Below are 22,038 nucleotides of genomic sequence, written 5' to 3' on the forward strand. Positions count from 1 at the left end.
AGCTTGCTCTCGCTTGCGCCCATGCCGGCGCCTCACCTGAGCGCTGCTCTGGACGCCGCTGAGGTGGAAACGACGGCCCATCCTCCCAATGGGTGTCAAAGATCCATTTCCGTTTAGCTTCCAGGTTATTGTCGGGTGAGTCTTTGCCCAGAGCCCACTCCAGTAGCTGCCCAGCAACATCCTGCGGCTCGTTTACGCTCATCCACCACCCGTGCTTGCCTTCCACATCGCCGGTATGAGCTGCCGCTTCCATCGCTGGCGACAGTCTCTTCAACGCTGCTGTCGCGGCAGGCCTGCTGGATTCGCAAGAGGAAGACAGCAACAGCAGTGAGCCGCCTACCTGAGCGTGCGCCGCCCGTAAGTGCGAGAGGGTCGGCTCGGAGAGCAACGCAAGGTAGGCACCCGCAGAACCAACGGCCGACTCAATCGCCGCTGCCGCATCCAGTGATGGTGCGCCGCAAGTGGCGTCCCTTCCTCCGTCTCGCAGGCGCGCACGCGTCAACGGCGCGGATGGCGGCAGCCGAACAAACTGCGGAGAGTCACCATCGAGCGCCAGGTGACGTAGCCAACGTGGCGGCGACATGGTCGTGGCCGGGTGCGGTGACTGGGGTTGTACAGTCGGCGCTCCGCCAATGGTGCAACCCGGTGGCAGTGTGGCCTCTGCGCACGCGTCGAGACCACCACGGTTGCTGCCCGGAGAGAGAGAGAGGAGCGAGGCAAGAGCTGAAGCTAGGAGAGAGACGTCCTCTGCCACGCGCCGTTCCTCGCAATCCGCACCGTCAAGAGTATCGGCGCCACACCGGGTAACGGCGCTTCTTGCTGATGCGGCGCACGCACGAGCTTTCCCCACCACGACTAGGCAGCGCTGGATTGCGAGCTGCAGTTGCAATAGCCACGCCTGCAGCCGATCGCTCAGCGCCTCCACCACCGGCGAGGCCGACTCGGCTGCGAAGGACTCAGCTTCGACCGGAGCTGAGCCAGCGGCTCCAGCTGCCATGGCAGCGGCAACGACTCCTCCTGTCCCTGACGGGAGCTCGGACTGCACAGACGAGAGCAGCTGGCGCAGCTCTTCGGCGACAGCCCCTTCCCCGACGCACTCGACCTGGGACACGGAAAACGGCAACGCGGACGAAGGTGGGAAGAGTACTGCGTCGACACGCTCCCCTGGGTGGACGAGAAATGTCCGCACGTGAAGGAGCGGCAGCAGCTGGAGCAGCCGAGAACAGGCCGCCCCGCCCGTCGCAAGCGCCTCTCGTAGTTGCCCTGGCAAAGGGCAGCTCTTGCGGAGGGCGGAGAGTGGCGTGGCGAGCGACGACAGCTGACTCAGGCTGCTGAGTTGGCCTCCGTCATTGAAGATGCTCTCAACTTCGGTGGCGGCGTCGCTCATGAGCCCGAGCGGCTCGACTTGCAAAGGCCCAGTTGGGCTCGCTAGGTGTCGAGCTTGCAATGCCAGGGCTCTCGACAGCTCTGCCCAAGCGGCTCGGAGCGCAGGGTTGACGAGTGCCTCTCGCCTCCACGGCTCCACCGCGGTGTCGAAGAGGCCCAGGTAGCGCATGACGCCTCCGGACGCATTGGCAGCGAATCGGCAGGAACCCGCGTTTTTGCACGCCCTTGCAGCTTGTAGCCCGTGCTGCTGCTCGAGAGGTGCAGCTGCAAGCCCTTCGCCTCCGTTGCGAGCGCACCCCCCGAAGCCATGTATGCTAGGAGGAGTGAGAGGGCCGTCAACCCAAACCCACTGCTGTGCCGCGAATTCTTTTTTCTTTCGCGGGCCAAGAGAAAGAAAAAAGAGTTACAAAGACTTACACGATGGCGGCCCTCGCTGCCGCCCTCGCCACGGCCGTGAGTGCGTACAACAACGGGATGGGCGAGCGCCCTCCCATGGGCTGGCAGACGTGGTGCTCCGTTGGCGAGTGCGGCGAGGACCACTGCTTCGACGGCCAGATTCGGGCGATGGCCGACACGCTGGTCTTGAGCGGAATGAAGGACCTCGGCTACGATTGGGTCGTCCTGGACGACTGCTGGCACCCGACGCGAGACAACGCGACGGCCGAGCTCGTGCCGTACCCACGCTTCTTCCCAGACGGGATGAAGCCTGTGATTGACTACGTCCACTCGCTCGGCCTCAAGTTCGGCCTGTACACGAGCGTGGGCGATCGCACGTGCCACGGTGGCTGGTCACCAGGGTCATTCGGCCACTACGAGAGGGATGCGCGCACCTTCGCGGCGTGGGGCGTGGACTATGTCAAGATCGACTACTGTGGCTCGCACGATTCGGTCGAGGGCCACCGTAACATGTCGCGCGCCCTCAACGCGACCGGCCGGCCGATGTCGTACATGCTCTGCCGCGGCCCGTACCAGCAGCAAGATCACTGGGGCTACGCGCCGGGCATCGCCCAGGGCTGGCGCGCCACGGGCGACCACCACGACAACTTTGCGAGCGTGAGGCAGCAGGTTGGGGCTGACCTGCCACTCGACCGCGGCTGCCCTGCCACTCAGCCACGCCAGCGAGCTCTGCCCGCAGGTGGAGGCTGTACGCGGGAAGGCGAGCTGGAGCGGGCCGTTTGGGTGGGCCTACCTCGACATGATGATGACGGGCGGGCAGGGCTGCAAGGACCAGTGCGTTGGGCCAGAGTCGGACCAGGGACACTGCAACTGGACAAAGCCGGAGCACTGCCCCGGGATGAGCGAGGAGGAGTACCGCACCGAGGCCTCGCTCTACGTGGTTGTCTCCTCCCCGCTGATGGTCGGCACGGACATCCGGCTCATGACTCCAATCATGAAGGTGCGGCGGCGCGGCGGGGTGTGGAGCACGCGTAGCAGGCCGGATCACGACGCCCTCTCCCGCCCCGCGCAGGAGCTGCTGCTCAACAAGGAGGCCATCGCCATCAACCAAGACTACAAGGCGGTGCCAGGCGACGCGATGCCCTCCTGCCACGGCTCTTCTCAAGAGGTGCAGCCGTCCCGCCGCGAGACCTGATTCACCTGAGTTAATCCACTTTGACTCCGCCGCCCCACCGCGATTTCCGGGCGCTGCGGGACCTCTGCCCACCTGCGTCCCCTCTCCCCTCCCCTCCCCAGGCGTGGGTCCGCCGCTTGTCAAACGGCGACTCTGCGGTGGCCCTGACCAACTGGGGCAACCACACCGCCTCCTTGGCAGTCTGCCTCGATGCGATTGGGTTGCACCGCGTGCGGGGGCACCGTCGCTGAGCGCCAAGTCTGAGGACGCCCACCGGACGATAGGTGGACGCACGGCGAGACGGCAGGCGCGCGCAACGTGTGGGCGAGGCAGAGCCTCGGCACCTTCTCGCGCCGCTTCGAGGCCAAGGTGCGGGCCCACGACACGCTGTTGCTGCTGCTCAGCCGAACTGGTGCGGCAGGGTCGCCGGAGAACAAGGTAGCGGTGGCCATGTAGTCCCCACGGCGGCGGCGCGGGGCGCGGGAGCCTCGATGCTCTTTCCCGCAGCGCCGGAGGGGGTGTCGCGCGCGACAGCGGCTTATGGTCCGCGAGGCGGCACAACCCCGAACATTTCCGCGGGCCCCGCTCCTCTTTTTCTCCACGCCGAGGCTTCGGTTCATCTTCATGCATCACAGAGACACAGTCCTAAAACATCATTGCGGTATCGCTCTCACGGTCTGCCGGCATCGCCTGTGATGTCGTCGTCCCAATATTTCTTTATTTGTGTGAGTGGATTCAATTTCAAGATCAAAAATTCTGGGGATTTTGGCCCAGACGCCAGAGCCCAGAGATCAGCTCCTTCGCAGGAGACGCTCGGCCATACACGCGGCGGCAAGGGCGCCAATCAGCACCACTGCACCCCAATCTACGCCTGAGCCCGCGATCACTCCCTCGCACCCGCCCGGCACCACCCCCGCCCGCCCGGCCTCCTCCGCCTCGGCCTCCTCGGCCTCCTCGGCCTTCTCCGCCTCGCGCACGCGGCGCAGCACGAGCCCGGCCAGCTCGTCCGCGTCGAAGGCGGCGGCGGGGTCGGCCGGGGCGACCTCGACCAACCGGCCTGCGCGCGAGCCTCCGCCGGAGCCGGTCCCTCCGTGGTTGGCGAGGTGAGCGTCGTAGAGCTTGTCGTAGTAGTGCAGCATCGCGACCGCCACGGCGCTGAAGTCGCCTGCGCGCATCGCCGCCACCACCTCGCCCACGCGCGCGGCTCCGAGCCTCTTGGTGAGCTTGCGCACCTACCGGACGTGGACATGTCGTGGACGTGTCCCGAGGTTCCTCACCGCCCGGCGAGCTGTGCGGACCGACTCCTCCATGCGGGCGAGCCACTCGCCGGCGGCTGGGCCGTCAGCGTGCCCAGCGACGTAGTCGTCGAGGAGGAGGCGAACGCGCGCCTGCTCGGGCAGAGAGACGCGCACGACCAGGGGCGCGCACCGCAGCGCCGCGTAGACCGGCTTCGGGACAGAGACGTGGCCGATGTGCGAGTCCTCGTCCTCGAGAAAGACCCAGCCGCGGCCGCGCCCGCCTTTGGCCTCGCCCCGCGCCTCGAGCCGCCGCCACTCGCACGCGAGAAGGTTCGTGAAGTGCTCTGACGACGGCTGCGCGCCGCCTCCCGCCTCCACCGTGCCAACCCACCCGAAGGCCGAGCCGCGGTGCCGCGCGAGGCCCTCGAGGTCGACAACCGCCTCGCCGCGCGACCGCAGCGCATGCAACACTCGCGTCTTCCCGACGCCAGTCCGGCCGCCGACGACACACACGCGCGGCCCCGGCAGCGCGCGAGCCGCGGCGACAACCTCTGCCATCGCCGCGCCTGCCGCCGCCGCCGCTGCCGCGTCCGCCGCCGCTGCCGCCGCCGCGCCCGCCGCGGCGCCTGCTGCCGCGGCGCCTGCTGCCGCCGCGCCGCCCTCGCACGCCTGGGAGGCCTGGGAGGCCGCCGCCGCCAAAGCAGGGACTCCTCCTGCTCCGCCGGCGCCGCCGGACTTGCGGCCGTCTCTCTTTGGGCGACGCGCGCCGCGCACTCGCGTGCGGGCGTGCTTGGGCGGCATCTCGACGCTGCCCCAGTAGGCGGTTGCCCAAGCCCGGAACGCCTTGTACCCACCTCCCAGCGTCCTCGCCTCGATGCCGTGCTGCCGCAGCAGCCAGGCCACCGCCCCGGACCGCAGCCCGCCTCGCCAGCAGTGCACTAGCACTGCGCCGCTGCTCTCGCCGGAAGCGCGAGCCACCGCCAGCAGCTCCGCCGCCCGCTCGACCAGCCAGCCGAGCTTGGGCCGCACGAGCCGCATCCCGAGCTCCATCGCTGCGCTGCGGCCCGCCGCGTGGTACAGGGTGCCGACCCGCGCCCGCTCATCGTCGGAGAAGAGCGGGACGGAGGCGGCGCCCGGAACATGACCCTGCGCGTACTCGGAGGGCGAGCGCACGTCGAGGACAGGCACGCCTCGGTCGGCCGCGTCGAGGAAGCTGTGCACGTCGAGCCGGCCGGCCGCCGCTTGGATCTCCTCCGTCAGACGAAGGAGCGCTGGCGGAGTTCCCTCGGCGTCGTCGCACGCGAGAGCGGCGAGGAGGTCGTCTACGTGGAGCTCACACATCGACACATATATCGGCCTTCCGTATTTTTTCTCGAGGGACGGCGCTGTGCCTCGGGTGCGTGCTTTCATTTTTTTATTTTTGTCTATTAATTCTCGCGTCATGTGTGTGTCCGCCTTGCTTGTTTCCTCACATCGAAGGCTCCCTGTAAACCCCCTCCTCCGGGAACGAGAAAAAAGAAAACACTGTGGCGCCTCGGCCCACTAACGCGCCACAAACGCGAGAGAAGGCCACAAACGCAACAAACGCGCCGCCGCAAAGATCCCGCTGCAACCAACGAAGCAAACACCACATGCGGGCCGTCGTCACAGGCGCCGCAGGTCGGATCGGGCGCGGCGTCGCCACCGCGCTGAGGGAGCGCGGGCACACGGTGGTCGGCGTGGACATGGCGTCTGCGCCACCCGGGCTGCTCGGCACCGGATGCGACGACTTTGTCACGATCGACCTGGCTGCAGCCGTGGCTGGGCAGGAGAGGGAGTGCCTCACCGCTGCGATGGACGGCGCGGACGTGGTGGTGCACTGCGCCGCCTGGCCAGGGCCGTCCGCCACACCTCCGCCTGCTGTGGTCGCGAGCGGCGACGCCACGAAGCCTCCGATCGGGCTGGAGACGGCGCCGCCGGCGGTGCTCCTGCGCGACAACGTGGCATCGACGTCCGCGGTGTGCGACGCCGCCATCGCGGGCGGCGCCTCGCGCTTCGTCTTCTCCTCCTCCGCCTTCGCGATGGGCTTCAGCCACGTGCCACGGGGCCCCCAGGCGTGGAGCAGCAAGGTCGGCTACCTCCCTGTGGACGAGGCGCATGGCGCGCAGCCGCACGAGTCGTACGGGCTGTCCAAGCTCGCGGGCGAAGAGATCCTCGAGACGGCAGCGCGCACCGCCACCGACACGAGCTTCGTCTCGCTCCGCTTCACAAACATCGTCAAGCGCGAGCTCTGGTCGTCGCTGCCGTGGGAGGCGCCCACCTCCGCCGAGCCGCTGCAATTGGTGCTCTGGGCCTACGTGCACGAGGACGACGTCATACGCGCCCACGTGGCGGCTGCGACCCGGGAGGACGCGGCCGCGCGCGGCTCACACGAGGCCTACCTCCTCGCCGCCCCGGACTCGCGCTTCGCCGAGCCGACGCTGCCGCTCCTCGCGTCGGTCCTCGGCGTGGAGGGGATGCCGCTCCGCTCGCCGATGGAGGGGAACGCGTCGGTGCTCTGCGCGCGCAAGGCGACCGAGCGGCTCGGGGTCGAGTTCAGGGCCTGGAGCCGCGACAGGGCCTGGAGCCGCGACAGGGCCTGGAGCCGCGAGCGGGAGGCGAGCCAGTCGTTAGTAGATGCCTCGCCGCCTCCGCCTCGACTCGTTGGCAACCAGGCGAGCTCGCCTCCGCCTCCGCCGCCTCCGCCTCCTCCGTCGCGCGGCTCCCCCGCCGCGAGGCGCGCACTCTCCGACCCGGACCCTAACCCCTACCCCTACCCCTGCCCCTGCCCCTACCCCTGACCCTGACCCTACAGCGCCCTCTCCAACCCGGAGGCTGCTATTACTTAATTAACGAATGAGTAATTACCTGACAGGCGCGCCCTCTCCGACCCGGAGGTGCAGCACTTCGACCTGGCGGGCTTCGAGCTCGCCTGCGGCCACGCGCTGCCGGCGGGGGCGACGCTCGCATACAAGGTGCACGGCCCGCCTGTCGGCGCGAGCAAGGGCGTCATCCTGCACCCGACGAGCTTCGACGCCGTCCACGACGAGCTCGAGTACAGCATCGGCGAGGGGCAGACGCTCGACACGAGCGCCTACACGGTGGTCGTGCCGAACCTGCTCGGCAACGGCGTCTCGTACTCGCCGTCGCGCATGCGCCACGCCGAGCGCCTTGCCGGCTACCCGCCGCTGCTCTCGATCGGCGACAACGTGCGCGCGCAGCACCTGCTGCTCGAGCACCTGCACGCGGCGCGCGGCGCGCCGATGGCGCCGCTGAGCCTGGTGTACGGCTACTCGATGGGCGCGCTGCAGGCGTGCGAGTGGGGGCCGTCGCTTGATTAGAGATGAGTTGGGGTCGATGAATGAATTGCATCAAGCTGCAGGCGTACGAGTGGGCCGTCGCGCACCCCGACCACGTCGAGAGGGTCGCCGCGGTGTGCGGCGCGGCGCGATGCGGCGAGCTCAACGGCGTCTTCCTGCGCTCGATCGAAGAGGCGCTCAAGGCGGATGCGGCGTGGGATGCGAGCCGCGGCCACTTCACCACGCGCCCCGATCGCGGCCTGCGGGCGTTCGGCAGCATCTACGCCGGCTGGGGCGTCGGTGCGGGCTGGTACACGCAGCGCGGGTACGCGAGCGCCGGGTTCGAGTGTGCGGAGGCGTTCGTGCGGGTGCGCGAGCGGAGATTGATAAGGCGGTGGTTGGCCTGGCCCCTCACCCCGCGCCTCCTCTCCCGCGCCTCGCCCCCCAGGACTCGTACCTGCCCGCCTTTGCCAACTGCGACGCAGACGACCTGCTCTCTCAGATTCGCACGTGGCGCCACGCCGACGTCTCGAGACACACGGGAGGCGACTTGGCCGCCGCGCTCGGCCGCGTCCGAGCGCGCGTGCTGCTGATGCCGTGCGACGAGGACCGCTACTTCACCCTTGGCGAGGCGCAGCACGAGGCGGCGCTGCTCGGCGAGCGGGCCACGCTGCGACCGATCGTGTCGGCGGCGGGCCACCGCGCGGGCGACCCGCACCGGCCAGAGCTGGCAGCCGAGGCGGCCTTCATCCGGAGGCACGTGCACGAGCTGCTGTCGGAGCGGTAGCGCGTAGCGGTGCGGCAGCAGTGTTGGTAGCGGCTAGTGCCATTTCACTGTGGCACAGCTCGCGTTACAAAACCTTGATTTGACCATTTGCGCAAAAAGGTACATGTCGGTGCCTTCCAGAGGCAGCTGCGACCCCGCCGAGTAGACGGTTGCACACAGCAGGTGGCGCTGTGTGACGCGCTGACGCCGTCTACTCGGCGGGATCGCAGCTGCCTCTGCGCGTCCTGGAGATGTACCAAATCGTCGCCGCCGGAGACGACTCGACGCCGCAGAGATCGGAGATCAAGCTCTGACAGGTCGCACGTCGCTCCTTTGACGCCGACGTGACTCACCCGTGCAGATCACATCAGGACACGGTCTCGACGCGCTCGGTACGACGCCTGCGACCCGTCTCGGGTCAGGTGGCACGAGACGCTCATCGCCTACCAGCGCTGCCGTACAGGTTGCCACGACGAGGTCGAGCACGCTTCTATACGCTCGCCGAGCCTTCCTTTCCATCCCATTAGGCAGCCTGGGAACGGTGGCGGTCAGAGGCAAAGCCTACGAGGGGTGGTGGAACCACATGTCACGGCTACTGCCGGCTCGACCCCACGATAGCCTCCGAAGGCTGACTTTGCGGCACCATCATCGGACGATGTCGACGAGTTGGGTCGCTCTCGCGGTAGCCAGATGACCTCTCTTCCTAGGAGCATCGGCCATGGCCGCAGGGAGCGCGGGGGAGGGCGCTGGAAGCAACACGGAGCTCCGTTGGAGACGGTTTCAAGATTAGCGTGTCAGAGTGAAATGGCACTACGTAGCCAGCGTGGGCTGCCATCTTTTACGTTTATACGGGTCGTGTGCCTCTTCACCATTTCCTATTATTCTTTTTCATATCGGTTTTAGCAGTCGGTCTTACGAGTCACTGAAATCTGAGATTCTGAATACACGAATATACCAATAACTTAGGGGACCCCTAGGCTTAAAAGGGTGGGCCCTGGGGCGCCTGCGGCTTAAACGGCTTAAAGCGGGCCATGGCCCCATTTTAAGGCTGCCTGGGCCGCCGATTCCTTAAACGGTCTTAAACGCTTAAACGGTGCGGGAGAGCTCCCGAGGTCGATGGTCCGGGAGGCTCGGCGCCCGGTAGACGCCGGAGGCCGGGAAGCTGGCTACAGTCAGCTAGCACGCGCCCCCTATGCGAGTATGGCTCCTGCCAGTGCACCAGACTTACAGATTTGTCTTCAGAGGCGGGTTTGTGCCTAATAACGGCAGTATTGGAGAAAACGGCGCGGAACCCAGCGACGCATGCCGGCGAGGCCGATTTTCTTAAACGGTCTTAAAAGAGGATCCCCCCCGTGCCTGCAATCTCTTAAATGGCAAGTTAAGCCCCCAAACCTCCTCGTTTCTTGAAAGGTCTTAAAAAATCCGGCCCTCAGAACCCTAGGGGTCCCCTAAGACCAATAACGCAACTCCTATAAGCTATTATGCAATATGGAATCTAAGCCGTATGCGGCAGGGCCGAGCGTTTTTGATCTCTCGGTAAGTGGGCGCCCGCCCGCCGCCTCTGAGGGGGTCGGGCCCCCTAGACTGAAAACAAAAACAAAGTGTAGAAACCGTCAAAAACAGCCTGCGAGAGCGGCGCTGCGCGCCACCTAGAGGACGACGACATCGAGTAGGGTTGCCTAACGTTAATTTGGGGCCTAACAGTTGCGCTATTGTTGGCTGAAATCCTCAACGTTGTTCAAGTGTTCTCCCCAGCCCAAGCTGTTACTGTTTGTTACTGTTGTTACTGTTGTTCAGCGGCCAGCAAGCAGAAAATGGCAAAAAACCCGGGTAAAACCCGAAAATACCTGGGATTTTCCGGGTATTTTCGGGTATTACCCGCACTGGACACTAGAGATCGTCGTGGGTCACTGCCAGGCCTTCCTTATTGTTGTTCAGCCGGCCTAACGTTAGCTACTGTTGTTGGGGGGCCCCACTGTTGTTCTGTTGTTACTGTTAACACTAGCAACACTGTTCAGCTCTTAACGTTAGGCAACCCTAACATCGAGGATGTCATGTTGCGCGATGGCGTCATCCATTTCGTCAAGCCACCACCCTCGCCACCGTCTCGCCTACGTCGCCGCCGTCGCCATCGTCGGCCTCGCTGCCGAGACGGTGCTGCTGCACCTGACTCAACTCTCCCACCCCCCTGGCTCCTATGCCGACGTGTCCCGTGCTCCCCCGTCCGCCGATGTCTCTGCTGCCGCCCGGCGGAGCTCTGCAGCGCGGGCTCTCCTCGCCGCCTTCGCTGCCGCTGCATCGCTGTCGGCTCGTCATGTCTGTCTAGGGTCATTGGGGGCGTGCCATCGCTCGTCTCTCTCTCTCCCGGGGTCAGCTCCAAGCTGCCGTGTCGGGACGTCGCCCCCTCGGCTCCCCCCCCCCCCTCCGCTGAACGGTACTGCACATGCTGCGCGTTCTCGCCTTGTCCCAGGAGCCAGGTGCGTGTGTCTAATCGTAGTGGGGGCCCTGGCCCCCCTCTGTTTTCTGTTTTCTGTTTTTCAACACGCCCGCCCGCCCGCCACCCCGAGGCGGCTCGGCCCCCCACTTACCGAGAGATCAAAAACGCTCGGCCCAGATAGAGACATATGAAACTCATGGAGAGGAGAGAGCGAGAGCGCCCAAAGCCAAACAAAGGCGCGCGGATTTTATTCTTGTATCTCTCGCGAAAAAAGTCACTAGTCGGGGTACTGACGCGTAACGTAACCTGCAGCGAGTCTTTCTCCCTCCCACTCTCTCGCTGCTCGCACGGTATGTGTTCTCTCTCGACATGCTCGACATCGTGACATGCTCCCGGTCCTTCCCTCAGTTCCCTCGCTCCCCATCCCCCCTCTCCCCCCACAGTGCCAGACCACGCAGCGCAAGCTCGCGTGCCATCAAAGCGCAGTAGTGGGAAGAGAACGATTCCGGGTCCCGGAAGAGCAGGCGGCAGCGGCAGAGGGTGGCTAGCGGCAGGCCGGGGCGGCAAAGCCGTCCCCTCGCGGCAGCTGGAGCGCAGAGGCGCCAGTGCACGGTGCGGTCTGCCGCCCCCACAGCCGGTGACGCACCGGCGCGCGGGGGGGGCGCTGCTAGGGCGCCACGCCCCGACGGGGCGCAGCTAGTTGACCGCCGTGAGCGCCTTGCGCGACGCCGCAGACGCCCCGGCCGGCTTCTTGCCGCCCGCCGCCCCGGCGGCGGCGCGGTCGGCGCCGGACGGGACGGTCCGCGTGATGGTCGAGACGCCGTCGACAAACTTGGTGCGGAAGAGGACGTTCGCGTTGTTGAACATGCCCTCCTTGAGCGAGACGACGAGGAACTGCGACTGCTGGAAGTGCGACTTGATCATCGCGCCGATGTTTTGCGTGTGCGAGAGGTCGAGCGCGGCGTCGATCTCGTCGAGGATGTAGACGGGCGCGGGCTTGAAGCGGAGGAGCGCGAGGACGAGCGAGAGCGCGACGAGCGAACGCTGGCCGCCCGAAAGCTCGAGGAGCGACTGCTTCCAGACCTTGCCGAACGCAACCTTGACGCAGAGCCCGTCCTCGACCGCCTTGCCCTCCTCGGGCTCGAGCTTGGCGTCGGTGCCGGGGAGGAGGGTCGAGAAGATGGAGCCGAAGTCGGCGTTCACCTTTGCCCACGTCTTTTGCAGCGCCTCGATCTTCTTGACGTCGCACTCGGCGATGACGGCCTCGATCTTGGCCTTGTCCTTCTCGACAGTGGCCTTCTTCCCCATCAGGTCAGAGTACTCGGCCTGCGCCTTCTCGAACATGGAGAGCACCTTCTTGTTGATGCGCTTGGAGAGCGCCTCGAGCTGCGAGCTCTGCTTGGCCAGCGCCTTTTGCTGCGCCGCGACATGCTTCGCCGACTTGAAGTCGTACTCGCCGCCGGGCTGGCCAAAGCTCGACCGCTCCGGCTGCGCGGGCGAGGAGGGGGAGGCGGGCGAGGAGGGAGGGTGAGAGCCGGTCGGGCCGTGGCGAGGCTGCGAGGCTGGGCCGGCGGGCGGGAGCTGCGACCCCCCCTCCCCTCCCTTCCCTTTCCGTGGAGCGAGCCAGCGCGCGCACCTCCATCCACGGGTTCTTGGACAGCAGGTCGCGGCACATTGCCTCGGCCGCCTCCTTCTCCTTGATGGCGCGCGAGCAGCGGTGCTCGAGCTGCTTGAGCTCGACCTCGGCGTCGGCGACCTCCTGCTCGAGCGCCTCGCGCCGCTCGCCAATCTGCGCCAGCCTGGCCTCGTGCGCCTGCTGCGCCTCCTTGTGCGACTTGAGCCCGCCCGTCGCCTCGTCGAAGGCAGCCTTGGCGGCCGTCACGCGCGCCTCGATCTCGACCAGCTCCGCCTCGCCCTCGGCGCTCCGCTTCCTCGTCTCGGCGAGCGCCTCCTCCGCGGCGCCGGTCTGGTCGACCAGCGACTGCAGCTGCAGCCGCAGCTTCTGCTCCGCCTGCTGCGCCTTCTCGAGCGCCTTGGCCGACGCCTTGGCCTCCTTCTCGGCGCTGGCGATGGCCGCCTTGGACTGCTTGAGCCGCTCGTCGCGGTTGCCCTCGAAGTCGGTCAGCCGCGCCGCGAGCGACTCGCGCAGCTCCTTGGCGGCGGAGAGCGCCTCTCTGGCCGCCACGCCGGCCGCCTCCGCCTCGGCGAGCTGCGAGCGCAGCTCCTCGCGCCGCGTGGAGAGGACGTGCGCCTCGCCGGCCTGCAGCGTCTTCTGGTGCATCGCCAGCTTGTGCGCCTGCGGCGAGGGGCGCGGCACTGAGCTTGGCCCGACCCTTGGGCTCGAGGTCGGAGGAGGGCGACTCTCGGCGACTCTCGGCGTCTCTCGGCGACTCTCGCGCCTTGAGCTCGAGGTCGGAGGCAAGCTTCTCGTGCACCTCGGCCTGCTTGCGCCACTCGTCGAGGGCGGCGGAGGCGGCCTTGAGCTCCGCATCGGCGGCGGCGAGCTGCTCGCGGCCTGCCTGCAGCCCCGCGATCTTGACGAGCAGGCACGCGTTGCCCTTAGGGCGGGAGCCGCCCGTGACGGTGCCCTGCGGGTCGTACAGGTCGCCGTCGAGCGTCACTGTCTTGAGGCGCAGCTTCTCGCACACGAGGCGCGCGGACTCCTTGTCGCGGCACACGAGCGACGAGCCAAACACGTACTCCATCGCCTAGTACCGCGCACCCACGCTCCACAGGGGGGCGTGCGACGGCGAGGCGGGCAGCCGACGGCGCGTCGCGCCGGCTGCAGCTCCGCTGCGCACGAGATGAGGGAGACGGCGGCGACGGCGCGGTCGCCGACGAGCTTGTGGACCTGCTGCAGCTGCGCGGGGGAGGCCGTCGTCGCCTTGATCTTGTTGAGCGGGATGAGGGTCACGCGGCGCTGCAGCCCGCCCTTCGTGAGCAGCAGCATGCCCGTCTTCTCGTTGTCGACAACCACCTGGTGCAGCCGGCCGCCGGCGAGCGCCTCGAGGGCGGTGGCGTTGGCCATGTCCTGCACGCGCAGGCTAGACGCGATCGTCCCTTTGACGCGCGAGCGGTCGAAGCCCGGCTCCGGGTCGCGGAAGCGGAAGTCGGCGCCGCCGCCGATGGCTGCCGCGGCCGCGTCGGCTTGCTTTGCGAGCGCGTCTCGCTTCTTTTGGGCGGCGGCGTGCGCGCCGGTGAGCGCCGCCTCGGCCGCCTCGTCGAAGCCGAGCTCGCCCACCTTGGCTTGCGCGGCGGCGACCGCGTTTTGCAGCGAGTCCTGCTCCTTGAGCGCCTTGTCGCCCGACTTCGAGGCGGCTGCGAGCTGCTTCTCCACCTCCTTGGCCTCCTTCGAGAAGGTCTTTCCGCGCATCTCGGACTGCTTGAGCGCCGTCTCCTGCGCCTTGACCTCGGCCGTCGCGTCGCTCAGCTGGCCCTGCAGGTTCTTGACCCCCTCGCCCGAAGCGGACGCGCCCATGCCGATGTCCGCCTCGTACTGCTCGCGCCGCGACTTGACCTTGCCCGCAACGGCGCCGTGCGCAGCCTCGGCGGCCGTCGCCGCCTCGAGCGCCTTTGCGTGCTCCTTCTCCGCCTTGGCCTGCGGGGGCGCACGCCGGCGGGGCGTGAGCCAGTGCGGGCGGGGCGAGGGTCGGGAGCGGTGCGGCGCGGCGCAGTGCGGCGCGGTGCGGCGCGAGCCTTCGCCGCCTCGAGCTCCTTGATCGAGTTGGCGTGGCCGTCGGCGGCGGAGGCGTGGCCCGCGATGGCGTCGCGCCGCTGCTTGAGCGAGGCGGTCGCCTTGACGAGGTCCTTGGACGCCTCGTCCTCCTTCTTCTCGAGCGCCTTGACCGCGTCGCTCGCACCGCTCTTCTTTGCCTTGGCCACCTCGGCAGCATCCTTGCTGAGCGAGGCGTCCTCCGCCTTGGCGTCGGAGAGTGTCTGCTGCAGCTCGCGCTGGCGCGCAAAGTCGCCCGCCTGCTCCTCCTCCACCTTCTTTTGCACCTACAGCGGCGCGGCGGCGCGGCGCGGTGGGAGGAGGGGGGGGGGCGGCGCGGCCCGGACCCTCCCCCCGCCTGCTCTGCGTTGTGGAACTCGTAGGCCTGGCAGAAGCGGACGAGGGACTCGTTCTGCGACGAGAGGGTAGAATACTCGAGGTACTGGGCGCGCTCCGAGCCGAGCTTGTCGAGCCGCGGCGCGATGTCGTCGTTGATGAGCTGCGGGACGGCGGCGGATCGGCGGCCGCGGCGTCAGCGTGGGAGCGCGGCGGCGGGGAGAGGCGCGGCCGTGGGGAGAGGGGGCGCGGCGGCCTCACCCGCTTGATCTCGTCGAGCTTGGTCTCCTTCTTCTCCATGATCTTGATCGACTGCTGCTTCTTGAGCTCGAACATCCGCGTGCCCGCCGCCTCCTCGATCATGCCCAGCGTCTCGACCGGCTTCATGTTGAGCACCTTTGTGATTCGGCCCTGCATGATGAGGAAGTGCGGGTTGTTGACGTTGAGGCCGACCGAGTGGAAGAGGTTCTGCACGCGCTGCAGCTGCGCGTTCTGGCCGTTGATCAGGTACTTGTTCCGCCCGCCGATGGCCACCTGCGCCCAGCCGGCCGCCGGACTTGAGCCGGCGGGCGGGCGGGCGGGCTGGGGCGGGCTGGACTGGGCTGGGCGGGCGGGCGGCGGCGCACCTGGCGCGTGACGGTGATCTTGCTGTAGTGGTCGTAGCCGTGGGGAGACAGCTCGCGGTTCGAGTTGTCAAAGACGAGCGTCACGCTGGCCTTGGTGACGCCGGCCTGTCCCTGCTTGTAGATGAGCTCGTTGAGGTTGCTCGCGCGCACCTGCGAGCGAGGCGGCACAGCGCGCCGGTGTGAGTCGGGCGTCGCCCAGCGCTCCGCGCGACCGCAGATGGGCGTTGCAGCGCGCGCTCGCTGAGGGTGCGTGGCGCGCCTGCGACAGGTTGGAGATGCCGAGCACAAAGCAGATCGAGTCGAGCACGTTGGACTTTCCCGAGCCGTTGAGGCCTGTGATGGCGTTGAACTGCGGGTCAAAGTCGGTGATGACGGTGCGCGTCGCGTACGACTTGAAGCCGTCGAGGACGATCTCCACGATGTGCATTGGGGAGACAAGCGGCGGCGGCGGCGGCGGCAGCGGCGGAGGAGGAGGAGCCTTCGCGTTTGACTGCCAACCGGTTGGCAGGCAGGTGAGACAATATTATTGTTTTCTTTTTGAGCTCAGCTTCGATGTTGTTAGGAACAAAGCAAGGCGGACATGGCATATCGCTCTCGGGCCCACAGACATCCCGCACACCCGCCGCCCCCGCGCGCGCCCACCCCGGCCCCCGGGAGAAAGGGGAGTGACAGCTTGGTTGGGCGGACTCAGGGCCGGTGCTTTGACGCAGTATATTGTACTTCGAGGTAGTATGAACTCAGAACGGCCCCCCGAGAGCGCCTCTTCGACGCCCACGGGTCCCAGGGGGTCGGAGGGGTTGCGAGAGGGCCTTGGCTATTTTTTGTTTGAATCCCGGAGGCCGTTCGAACATGTAACGTGCGTTCCACGTGCCCGTCCCCAGCAAGGACAACATGCTAGCCCAGCAGGCCGCTCCCACCGCCGCCCGCGGCGGAGGCAAGGCGGCAAAGGGTGGCAAGGGCGGCGGCATGGGCGGTGGCAAGGGTGGTGGCCGTGGCGCACCAGACCCACTTTGCGCCGCCGGCCTCAACGCCCGATACTCGGTTGAGCCGGCGGAGCGACGGCGGCAGAGTTGCGGCCGCCGGCGACCTCACACGGCGTCGAGCGCCGTAGAGACGGCCCCGAGAGCCGCCGCCAGGTGTGCCACGACCGCGGTCGCGAGGCTCGTGGCGATGGATGCGCCAGACCCACTTTGCGCCGCCGCCATCAACGCCCGATACTCGGTCAGAGCCGGCGGAGCGACGGCGGCGGAGTTGCGGCCGCTGGCGAGTCCGACCTCACACGGCGTCGAGCGCCGTAGAGACGGCCCCGAGAGCCGCCACCAGGTGTGCCACGACCGCGGTCGCGAGGCTCGTGGCGATGGATGCGTCAGACACCCGTCTTGCGCCGCCGCCATCAACGCCCGATACTCGGTCAGAGCCGGCGGAGCGACGGCGGCGGAGTTGCGGCCGCCGGCGACCTTCCCCTCGACCACGCCGCCGACCCGTCGACAAGCACTTGCGGACTGCCATCGAGAAGAAGGAGACGGAGGGCGGCGCATCCGGAGCCCGCGGGCGCAGCGGGCGCGGGTCCGGGCGCGGGCGGGCGCGCGGGAACCCCGCCAGCGGCAGGCGACAATGCCTCTGGCGGCTCTGGACTGCAGGCGGCGCGCGGCGCGCCCCTCGCCGGTCTCCCGCACGCTCCTGAGGGCCGAGAGGGCCGAGAGGCGGGGTCGGTGACCCGGGGGCATGGGCGGTGCGGCCCGCGCCGCGCGCGGGCGCGTGACAGCCCGTGAGTGCCGAGATCGGGTCCGTACTTCGACGTAGTATGGGCCCCCGGGGGCCCTCTACAGCAGCGGCGAAGTGAGCGTGTTTGTGGTGTTGGTGTGGCGTCTGAGCTTGGATCTGTGACTAAAGCCGGTTACCACTGATGGATCCCCACCCGAATAACACACAGTGAGCGCCCCAGCGCTTCACTACGCCCTCCGCGCGAAATCGCTAGTGGTGCTTTGTGGTAGTATATTGTACTTTTGAGTAGTATGGGTACGGTTCCCGAGACCGTGGGGCGGGCGGAAAGTCGAGTATCTCGCACTCCATGTGCGAGAACGCAGGCAGGGTAAATGTAAGCCGGATGGCTCACAAGTCCGGCTCACGCGCCTCAAGCGTACCATCTACCGCGCTGGCCACTTCCGCCCCCTCGCTCCCAACCCATCCAACAACAAGCACGTCTGCACGTCTCGCGCGCGCGTGAACAGGGCCCCCGCAAACTTTAAACCTCCATAAACATCATTGTGCAGGGGCTCCAGGCCCCAAATGACGTGTGAGTGTTAGATTTGTTTGGTATTGCTAAAAATCTCTCCCATCCACCTCGCCTCGGGTGCGGAGCTCTGTCTAAAATAGAAGATAAACGCACAAACGCAAGGGAAGTTTAAGCAGATCTGACTTTCAACCAAGGCAAGTTTCACGTGCCCATCTCGACGCGTTGTCAACTCTGAAGTTTCGCATCCCCGAAATTGTCCGTGCCGTCCGTCCGTCCCTCGCAGTTGCCTCGATCGCTCTTTGATTTCTTTGACTTTGGTCAAGTGTGTTTTTTCTCGATTACCTCCTCTGAGACACTGTTCTCTAGCGACAAGCGAGATGAGTGTATTCCGTGACAGCAGGCAAACAACGCGCGCGCACGCACAAAAAACATCACTTAATTAAAACCCGCGCTCTCTCATGTGTGACTCAACAACGATCAACGTGTGAGAGCAAGCGCCTCACAAGCGCTCTCCGAATCCGGCCTCGAAGGTAGCCCCTGCTCCGAGGGGCGCTCGAGAGCCGCGCTCCCCGGTTCGACCGGGGAATTCGGCGGGTCCTCCATATCCCTCGTCCGGTGCCGCCCGCCCGCGCCGTCCCCGCTCACTCCTCCAGCTCGCGCGGCACCTGCACGCCAAAGGGGAGCACCCCGATCCCGTGCCGCAGAAACTTCATGTGCTCCAAGTGCGGTGAACAACCGCTCGAAATAAAGAATTCTTCGCTTTCGGTAGGCGGACTCCCCTTCTCCCCACTCCCGTTCCCCTGTGTGAATCTCAATTTCCCACCCCCCTTAGGCCCGCGGGTAGTCTCACCCCATCCCCAGGGCCTCCAGGGCTCGCACCTCAACCTCTCACAGACCAGCGCACAGCGCCATACGAGGTACTTTCTTCTCAATAACAAGGCTGTGAAGTCCCTGATCGTCCTTCCAAATTCCTGCTCGTGCAGGTGGGGACCCTGTCGCTGTCCTTCCTCCCATCCCTCGTTTGCGTTGACGGTTTTCTTTCTTCCTTTCTAGGCACATAAAGAATTTTAGGATCGGACTCCCTCGCACAGCACTAGGCACGGGACTGGCGCGAAATCAAGAATTTTAGGACCGGACTCCCTCGCACCACAACAGACAACACTAGCTAGGCACGGACTGCACTGGCACTAACAAATAACAAAACAAGAAATCCGGCCTACTAGGCACTTCGGGCCCCGACCGCCTTCGCCGCAGAGGCAATTTGTGCCAAAATGTGTCCGAGCTCTGTATCTTGATTTGGCAACAACAAGAGCTCTATCTACCTGATCGCCGTGCCAAGCTCGCTTCCGAGCTCTCACGCCGCGCGTAGGGCCTTTAGATTTTCGCCTCTAGGGGCCTAGAGAACACACCCACTCACCCACCCTCCCCGTTAAGCTATACTCCGGCACGCCGAAAGTGGAGCTAAAAAGTCGTCCTTGACTTCTCAGCGCCCTGACGGCCCGCCGATGGCAGACCCGACTCCCTCCATCCGCATGGCGCCGCCCGATGGTGCCGGTAACCCTATTCCGGAGCGGTTTCTCCTAGGGTTAGCGCCGAAAAAGCCGGCTCCCTTAGCTCCGGCTAGGGCTAAGGGGCCTCCGAAGCCGACCCGAGGAAGGGCCGACTTAAGGGTTAGTATAGCGGGCCGATAAGGCTGCCCACACCCGCGAGGATGGCTGTGTGTTTGCCTCCCCGACTCGGACGGCCGCCTCAGAGGGCGGGAGTGCTTCCTATCGCCCTCTCACCCGCGGGTGATGGCCGAGTCCACGGAGCCGCACGCTGCCTCTCCTTCGACGCAAGGCTCCGACTTCTATAGAGAAAACCCCATCTGCACCAGCGTTTTAAAGTGAGATCGTCAAGAGAAATCGATGCCCCGGGCTGGGCTTTGGGGTAGGCAGCCACCTTTTTGAAGGTGAGGCGTATCTGCCGACCTGTGAAGACGCTTTACTTGCGAGCAGTGCGAGGACCAGATGGCGCGAGGGCACCGCAACATGGCTAAGGAGGCAGGGAAGCTTCTGCTCCAAGACGGCCGCTCAGGACCGCAAAATGGTGTTCCTACGGGGGCGCCGCGGCAGCAGAGAGCCTCCACCCACCACCGACCATACACACCGTTTTTATGGCGGGTATCCCTAAGTCAACTCAATAATTGCCTCTCCAGGGCTATCACCTGGACCTATCAACAGGCCCCTGCGGCGCCGTGGTCAGGAGCTGCTGTTCACACTTGCACAGACTTTGAAAGGGGGGGGGGGGGGGGGCGCTACGGGTACCACTGGAAGATCCGGTTTTAACAGCACTTCTTCTTTGCACGAAACGTGCGAGTTGTGGAAAAATTCTTCTTTGCGGTTCGGCGGTTTCCTGACAGCGCGCAGACTCTCCACCGCCGCGCTCGATCGCTATCGCGCGTCCGCCTTCCACCGCGTCAACCTCTCCCTGCCCGGTCTCGAACTGGTCCACTCAGAGCCGTACATCTTCGTCCACCGGCAGTTTCTGTCCAAGGCCGAGTGTGCGGCTCTCCGGGAGAAGGCTGCAGCCACGTTGGCGCCGCAGACATTCGACAACGACGCCACCGCGGGTGTGCGCACGTCTCGCGGCTGCGTCGCCCGCAGCGAGGAGGTTGCATCGCTGCGGCAGCGGCTAGCGGGCCTCGCGAGCGTCGAGCTGGGCCAGCTGCAGCCGCTAAAGATCTCGCGGTACGAGGAGGGCGCGCGCTTCGACATTCACACCGATGCCTGGCGGGGTGACCTGCAGGGTGCGCCGCCCGACCCCGATGACTGGTGGGCGGACCGAGCGCGGCTCGAGTACGGTGTGCGTGGAGCGCCGATCAGCGGCGTGAACCGGATCGTCACAATCTTTGTCTACTTGACGACGTGCGTGCGCGGCGGACGGACGCGGTGGCGGTGGACCGACTACGACGCGGCTCTCGGCGGCAACCACGGGCGCGCGTTTTACGAGCAGCCGGGGCCGGGCACGGGCGCGACGGACGTTGCCGGCGGCTCGGGCGCCGGCTTCTCAATCTCCCCGGAGGAGGGCATGGCGGTGGTACACTTCCCGGCGACGAGCGCCCGATCAGGTGGCTACACCGACTACAACGCCTACCACGAGTCCGAGGCCGCCGTGGACGACAAGTGGGTTCTGCAGCAGTTCGTGTGGAGCCATTCCAAGCTCGCGTGGCCACGCGTGCTCGACGCGGAGAACCTGGAGCCGGAGCGCTGCCTCTCGCCCAGCCAGCTTTGAACCCCCCCCCAGGCCCAGCGCCATCGAAGGAGGCAAACACACGTGCCTTCGAATGAGGCTTGTTCGCTTGAGAGTTTGAGCTCACCAGCCCTAAACACATTCTTCTACGTGCCGCGTCCTGTGCGCCCCCGAGTTCATTTGATTTTCCCCCCTCCTTTTATTATACCAGAGAATATCTCTCCCCTTGCACGTAACATGCAGGTAACATGGCGAGGGGGGGGGGTGTCCGCAGAGAGAAAGAAAGAAAATAGACAACCCAAACGAGGGATGGGGGAGGGACGACAGGGTCGCCGAGGCGCGACGGTAGCGGGAATAGGGTTGTCAAACGTTATCGTTAACTTTGTGTGGGCCTAACAGTTGCACTATTGTTGGCTGAAATCCTCAACGTTGTTCAAGTGTTCTCCCCACGCCAGCCCAAGCTGTTACTGTTGTTACTGTTTTGTTTTGTTGTTGTTACTGTTGTTCAGAGAGTTTGTTTTGTTCAGTGGTCAGCAAGCAGAAAATGCAAAAAACCCCGGGTAAAACCCGAAAATACCTGGGATTCTCGCCCCACGTCGCGCAGCTGGTCAAACGGCGCCACGTACTCGACGGGCCGTTCCCTTTTGAGGTGGAGCTGGCGGGGCCTTGACGCTTGAGGCTTGAGGCAAGAGCTAACGGTAAAGCAGGTTAGCGTGCTGGTTGAAATACAAAGTAGGTGTTTTTGTCGGCAATGTGTCGCCATTCTCGTCGGCACATTACGCCAGCATCGTTGACTCACTTAGTAGGTAGGTAGTAAGGTGAAGAACAGCCAGGCTCGGACTGGACACCAACGCGGTATGGGTGGACGCTGGACAGATGATGACTACACGCACGAGCGACACACAGACACAAACAAGCTCACAAGACACACAGCCAGCTGGCTGCCACACACCCTGAGTCGGCGTACACATAACTCAGGGCCACATCCTCCCTGTCGCCCCCCCCAGCACTCCACGGTGCCAAGGGCACAAACAAGGGCACAACTCAAACAACAGACGACAAGAAGTGACATGTGAGGCTAGAGCAGGCTTGCTCTACCTCCAGCAATCTCTCCGGCCGGCGAGGCACGGACGAGACCGTATGTGGGGTCTAGTGAGGTGTCTCACTTGCCAAGAAAAAGAAA

The 22,038-nt window shown here is 65.8% G+C and overlaps 6 protein-coding genes across 6 annotated transcripts; 3 read left to right on the forward strand and 3 right to left on the reverse strand.

Moving 5' to 3' along the window:
• Positions 1 to 1,806: 1,806 nt before the first annotated feature.
• Positions 1,807 to 3,412, forward strand: EMIHUDRAFT_105406 (hypothetical protein; the record flags this gene model as incomplete). The annotated part of the gene is made up of 5 exons (XM_005762369.1): positions 1,807 to 2,451; positions 2,522 to 2,782; positions 2,855 to 2,950; positions 3,079 to 3,176; positions 3,241 to 3,412. 5 exons carry the CDS (start codon positions 1,807 to 1,809, stop codon positions 3,410 to 3,412), a joined length of 1,272 nt encoding a protein of 423 aa, XP_005762426.1.
• Positions 3,413 to 3,601: 189 nt separating this feature from the next.
• EMIHUDRAFT_452770 (hypothetical protein) lies at positions 3,602 to 5,535 on the reverse strand (the record flags this gene model as incomplete). The annotated part of the gene is made up of 4 exons (XM_005762370.1): positions 3,602 to 3,646; positions 3,934 to 4,179; positions 4,255 to 4,635; positions 4,969 to 5,535. 4 exons carry the CDS (start codon positions 5,533 to 5,535, stop codon positions 3,602 to 3,604), a joined length of 1,239 nt encoding a protein of 412 aa, XP_005762427.1.
• Positions 5,536 to 5,825: 290 nt separating this feature from the next.
• Positions 5,826 to 8,298, forward strand: EMIHUDRAFT_105407 (hypothetical protein; the record flags this gene model as incomplete). Its single annotated transcript, XM_005762371.1, has 4 exons — positions 5,826 to 6,766; positions 7,088 to 7,493; positions 7,595 to 7,879; positions 7,960 to 8,298. 4 exons carry the CDS (start codon positions 5,826 to 5,828, stop codon positions 8,296 to 8,298), a joined length of 1,971 nt encoding a protein of 656 aa, XP_005762428.1.
• A 3,112-nt stretch (positions 8,299 to 11,410) lies between these two features.
• On the reverse strand, positions 11,411 to 15,856 carry EMIHUDRAFT_465321 (hypothetical protein; the record flags this gene model as incomplete). Its single annotated transcript, XM_005762372.1, has 9 exons — positions 15,648 to 15,856; positions 15,389 to 15,538; positions 15,024 to 15,296; positions 14,827 to 14,925; positions 14,327 to 14,713; positions 13,437 to 14,297; positions 13,150 to 13,377; positions 12,351 to 13,010; positions 11,411 to 12,202 (listed from the first exon to the last, which is right to left on the reverse strand). The coding sequence occupies exons 1-9, from the start codon at positions 15,813 to 15,815 to the stop codon at positions 11,411 to 11,413; spliced, it is 3,618 nt and encodes a 1,205-aa protein (XP_005762429.1). The 5' UTR covers positions 15,816 to 15,856.
• A 620-nt stretch (positions 15,857 to 16,476) lies between these two features.
• Positions 16,477 to 16,782, reverse strand: EMIHUDRAFT_216129 (hypothetical protein; the record flags this gene model as incomplete). The annotated part of the gene is made up of 1 exon (XM_005762373.1): positions 16,477 to 16,782. One exon carries the CDS (start codon positions 16,780 to 16,782, stop codon positions 16,477 to 16,479), a length of 306 nt encoding a protein of 101 aa, XP_005762430.1.
• Positions 16,783 to 19,129: 2,347 nt separating this feature from the next.
• On the forward strand, positions 19,130 to 20,897 carry EMIHUDRAFT_105409 (hypothetical protein; the record flags this gene model as incomplete). Its single annotated transcript, XM_005762374.1, has 2 exons — positions 19,130 to 19,172; positions 20,026 to 20,897. 2 exons carry the CDS (start codon positions 19,130 to 19,132, stop codon positions 20,895 to 20,897), a joined length of 915 nt encoding a protein of 304 aa, XP_005762431.1.
• Positions 20,898 to 22,038: the final 1,141 nt, after the last annotated feature.

Source organism: Emiliania huxleyi, assembly GCF_000372725.1.
Source record: "Emiliania huxleyi CCMP1516 unplaced genomic scaffold EMIHUscaffold_68, whole genome shotgun sequence".
NCBI classification, from domain to species: domain Eukaryota; phylum Haptophyta; order Isochrysidales; family Noelaerhabdaceae; genus Emiliania; species Emiliania huxleyi.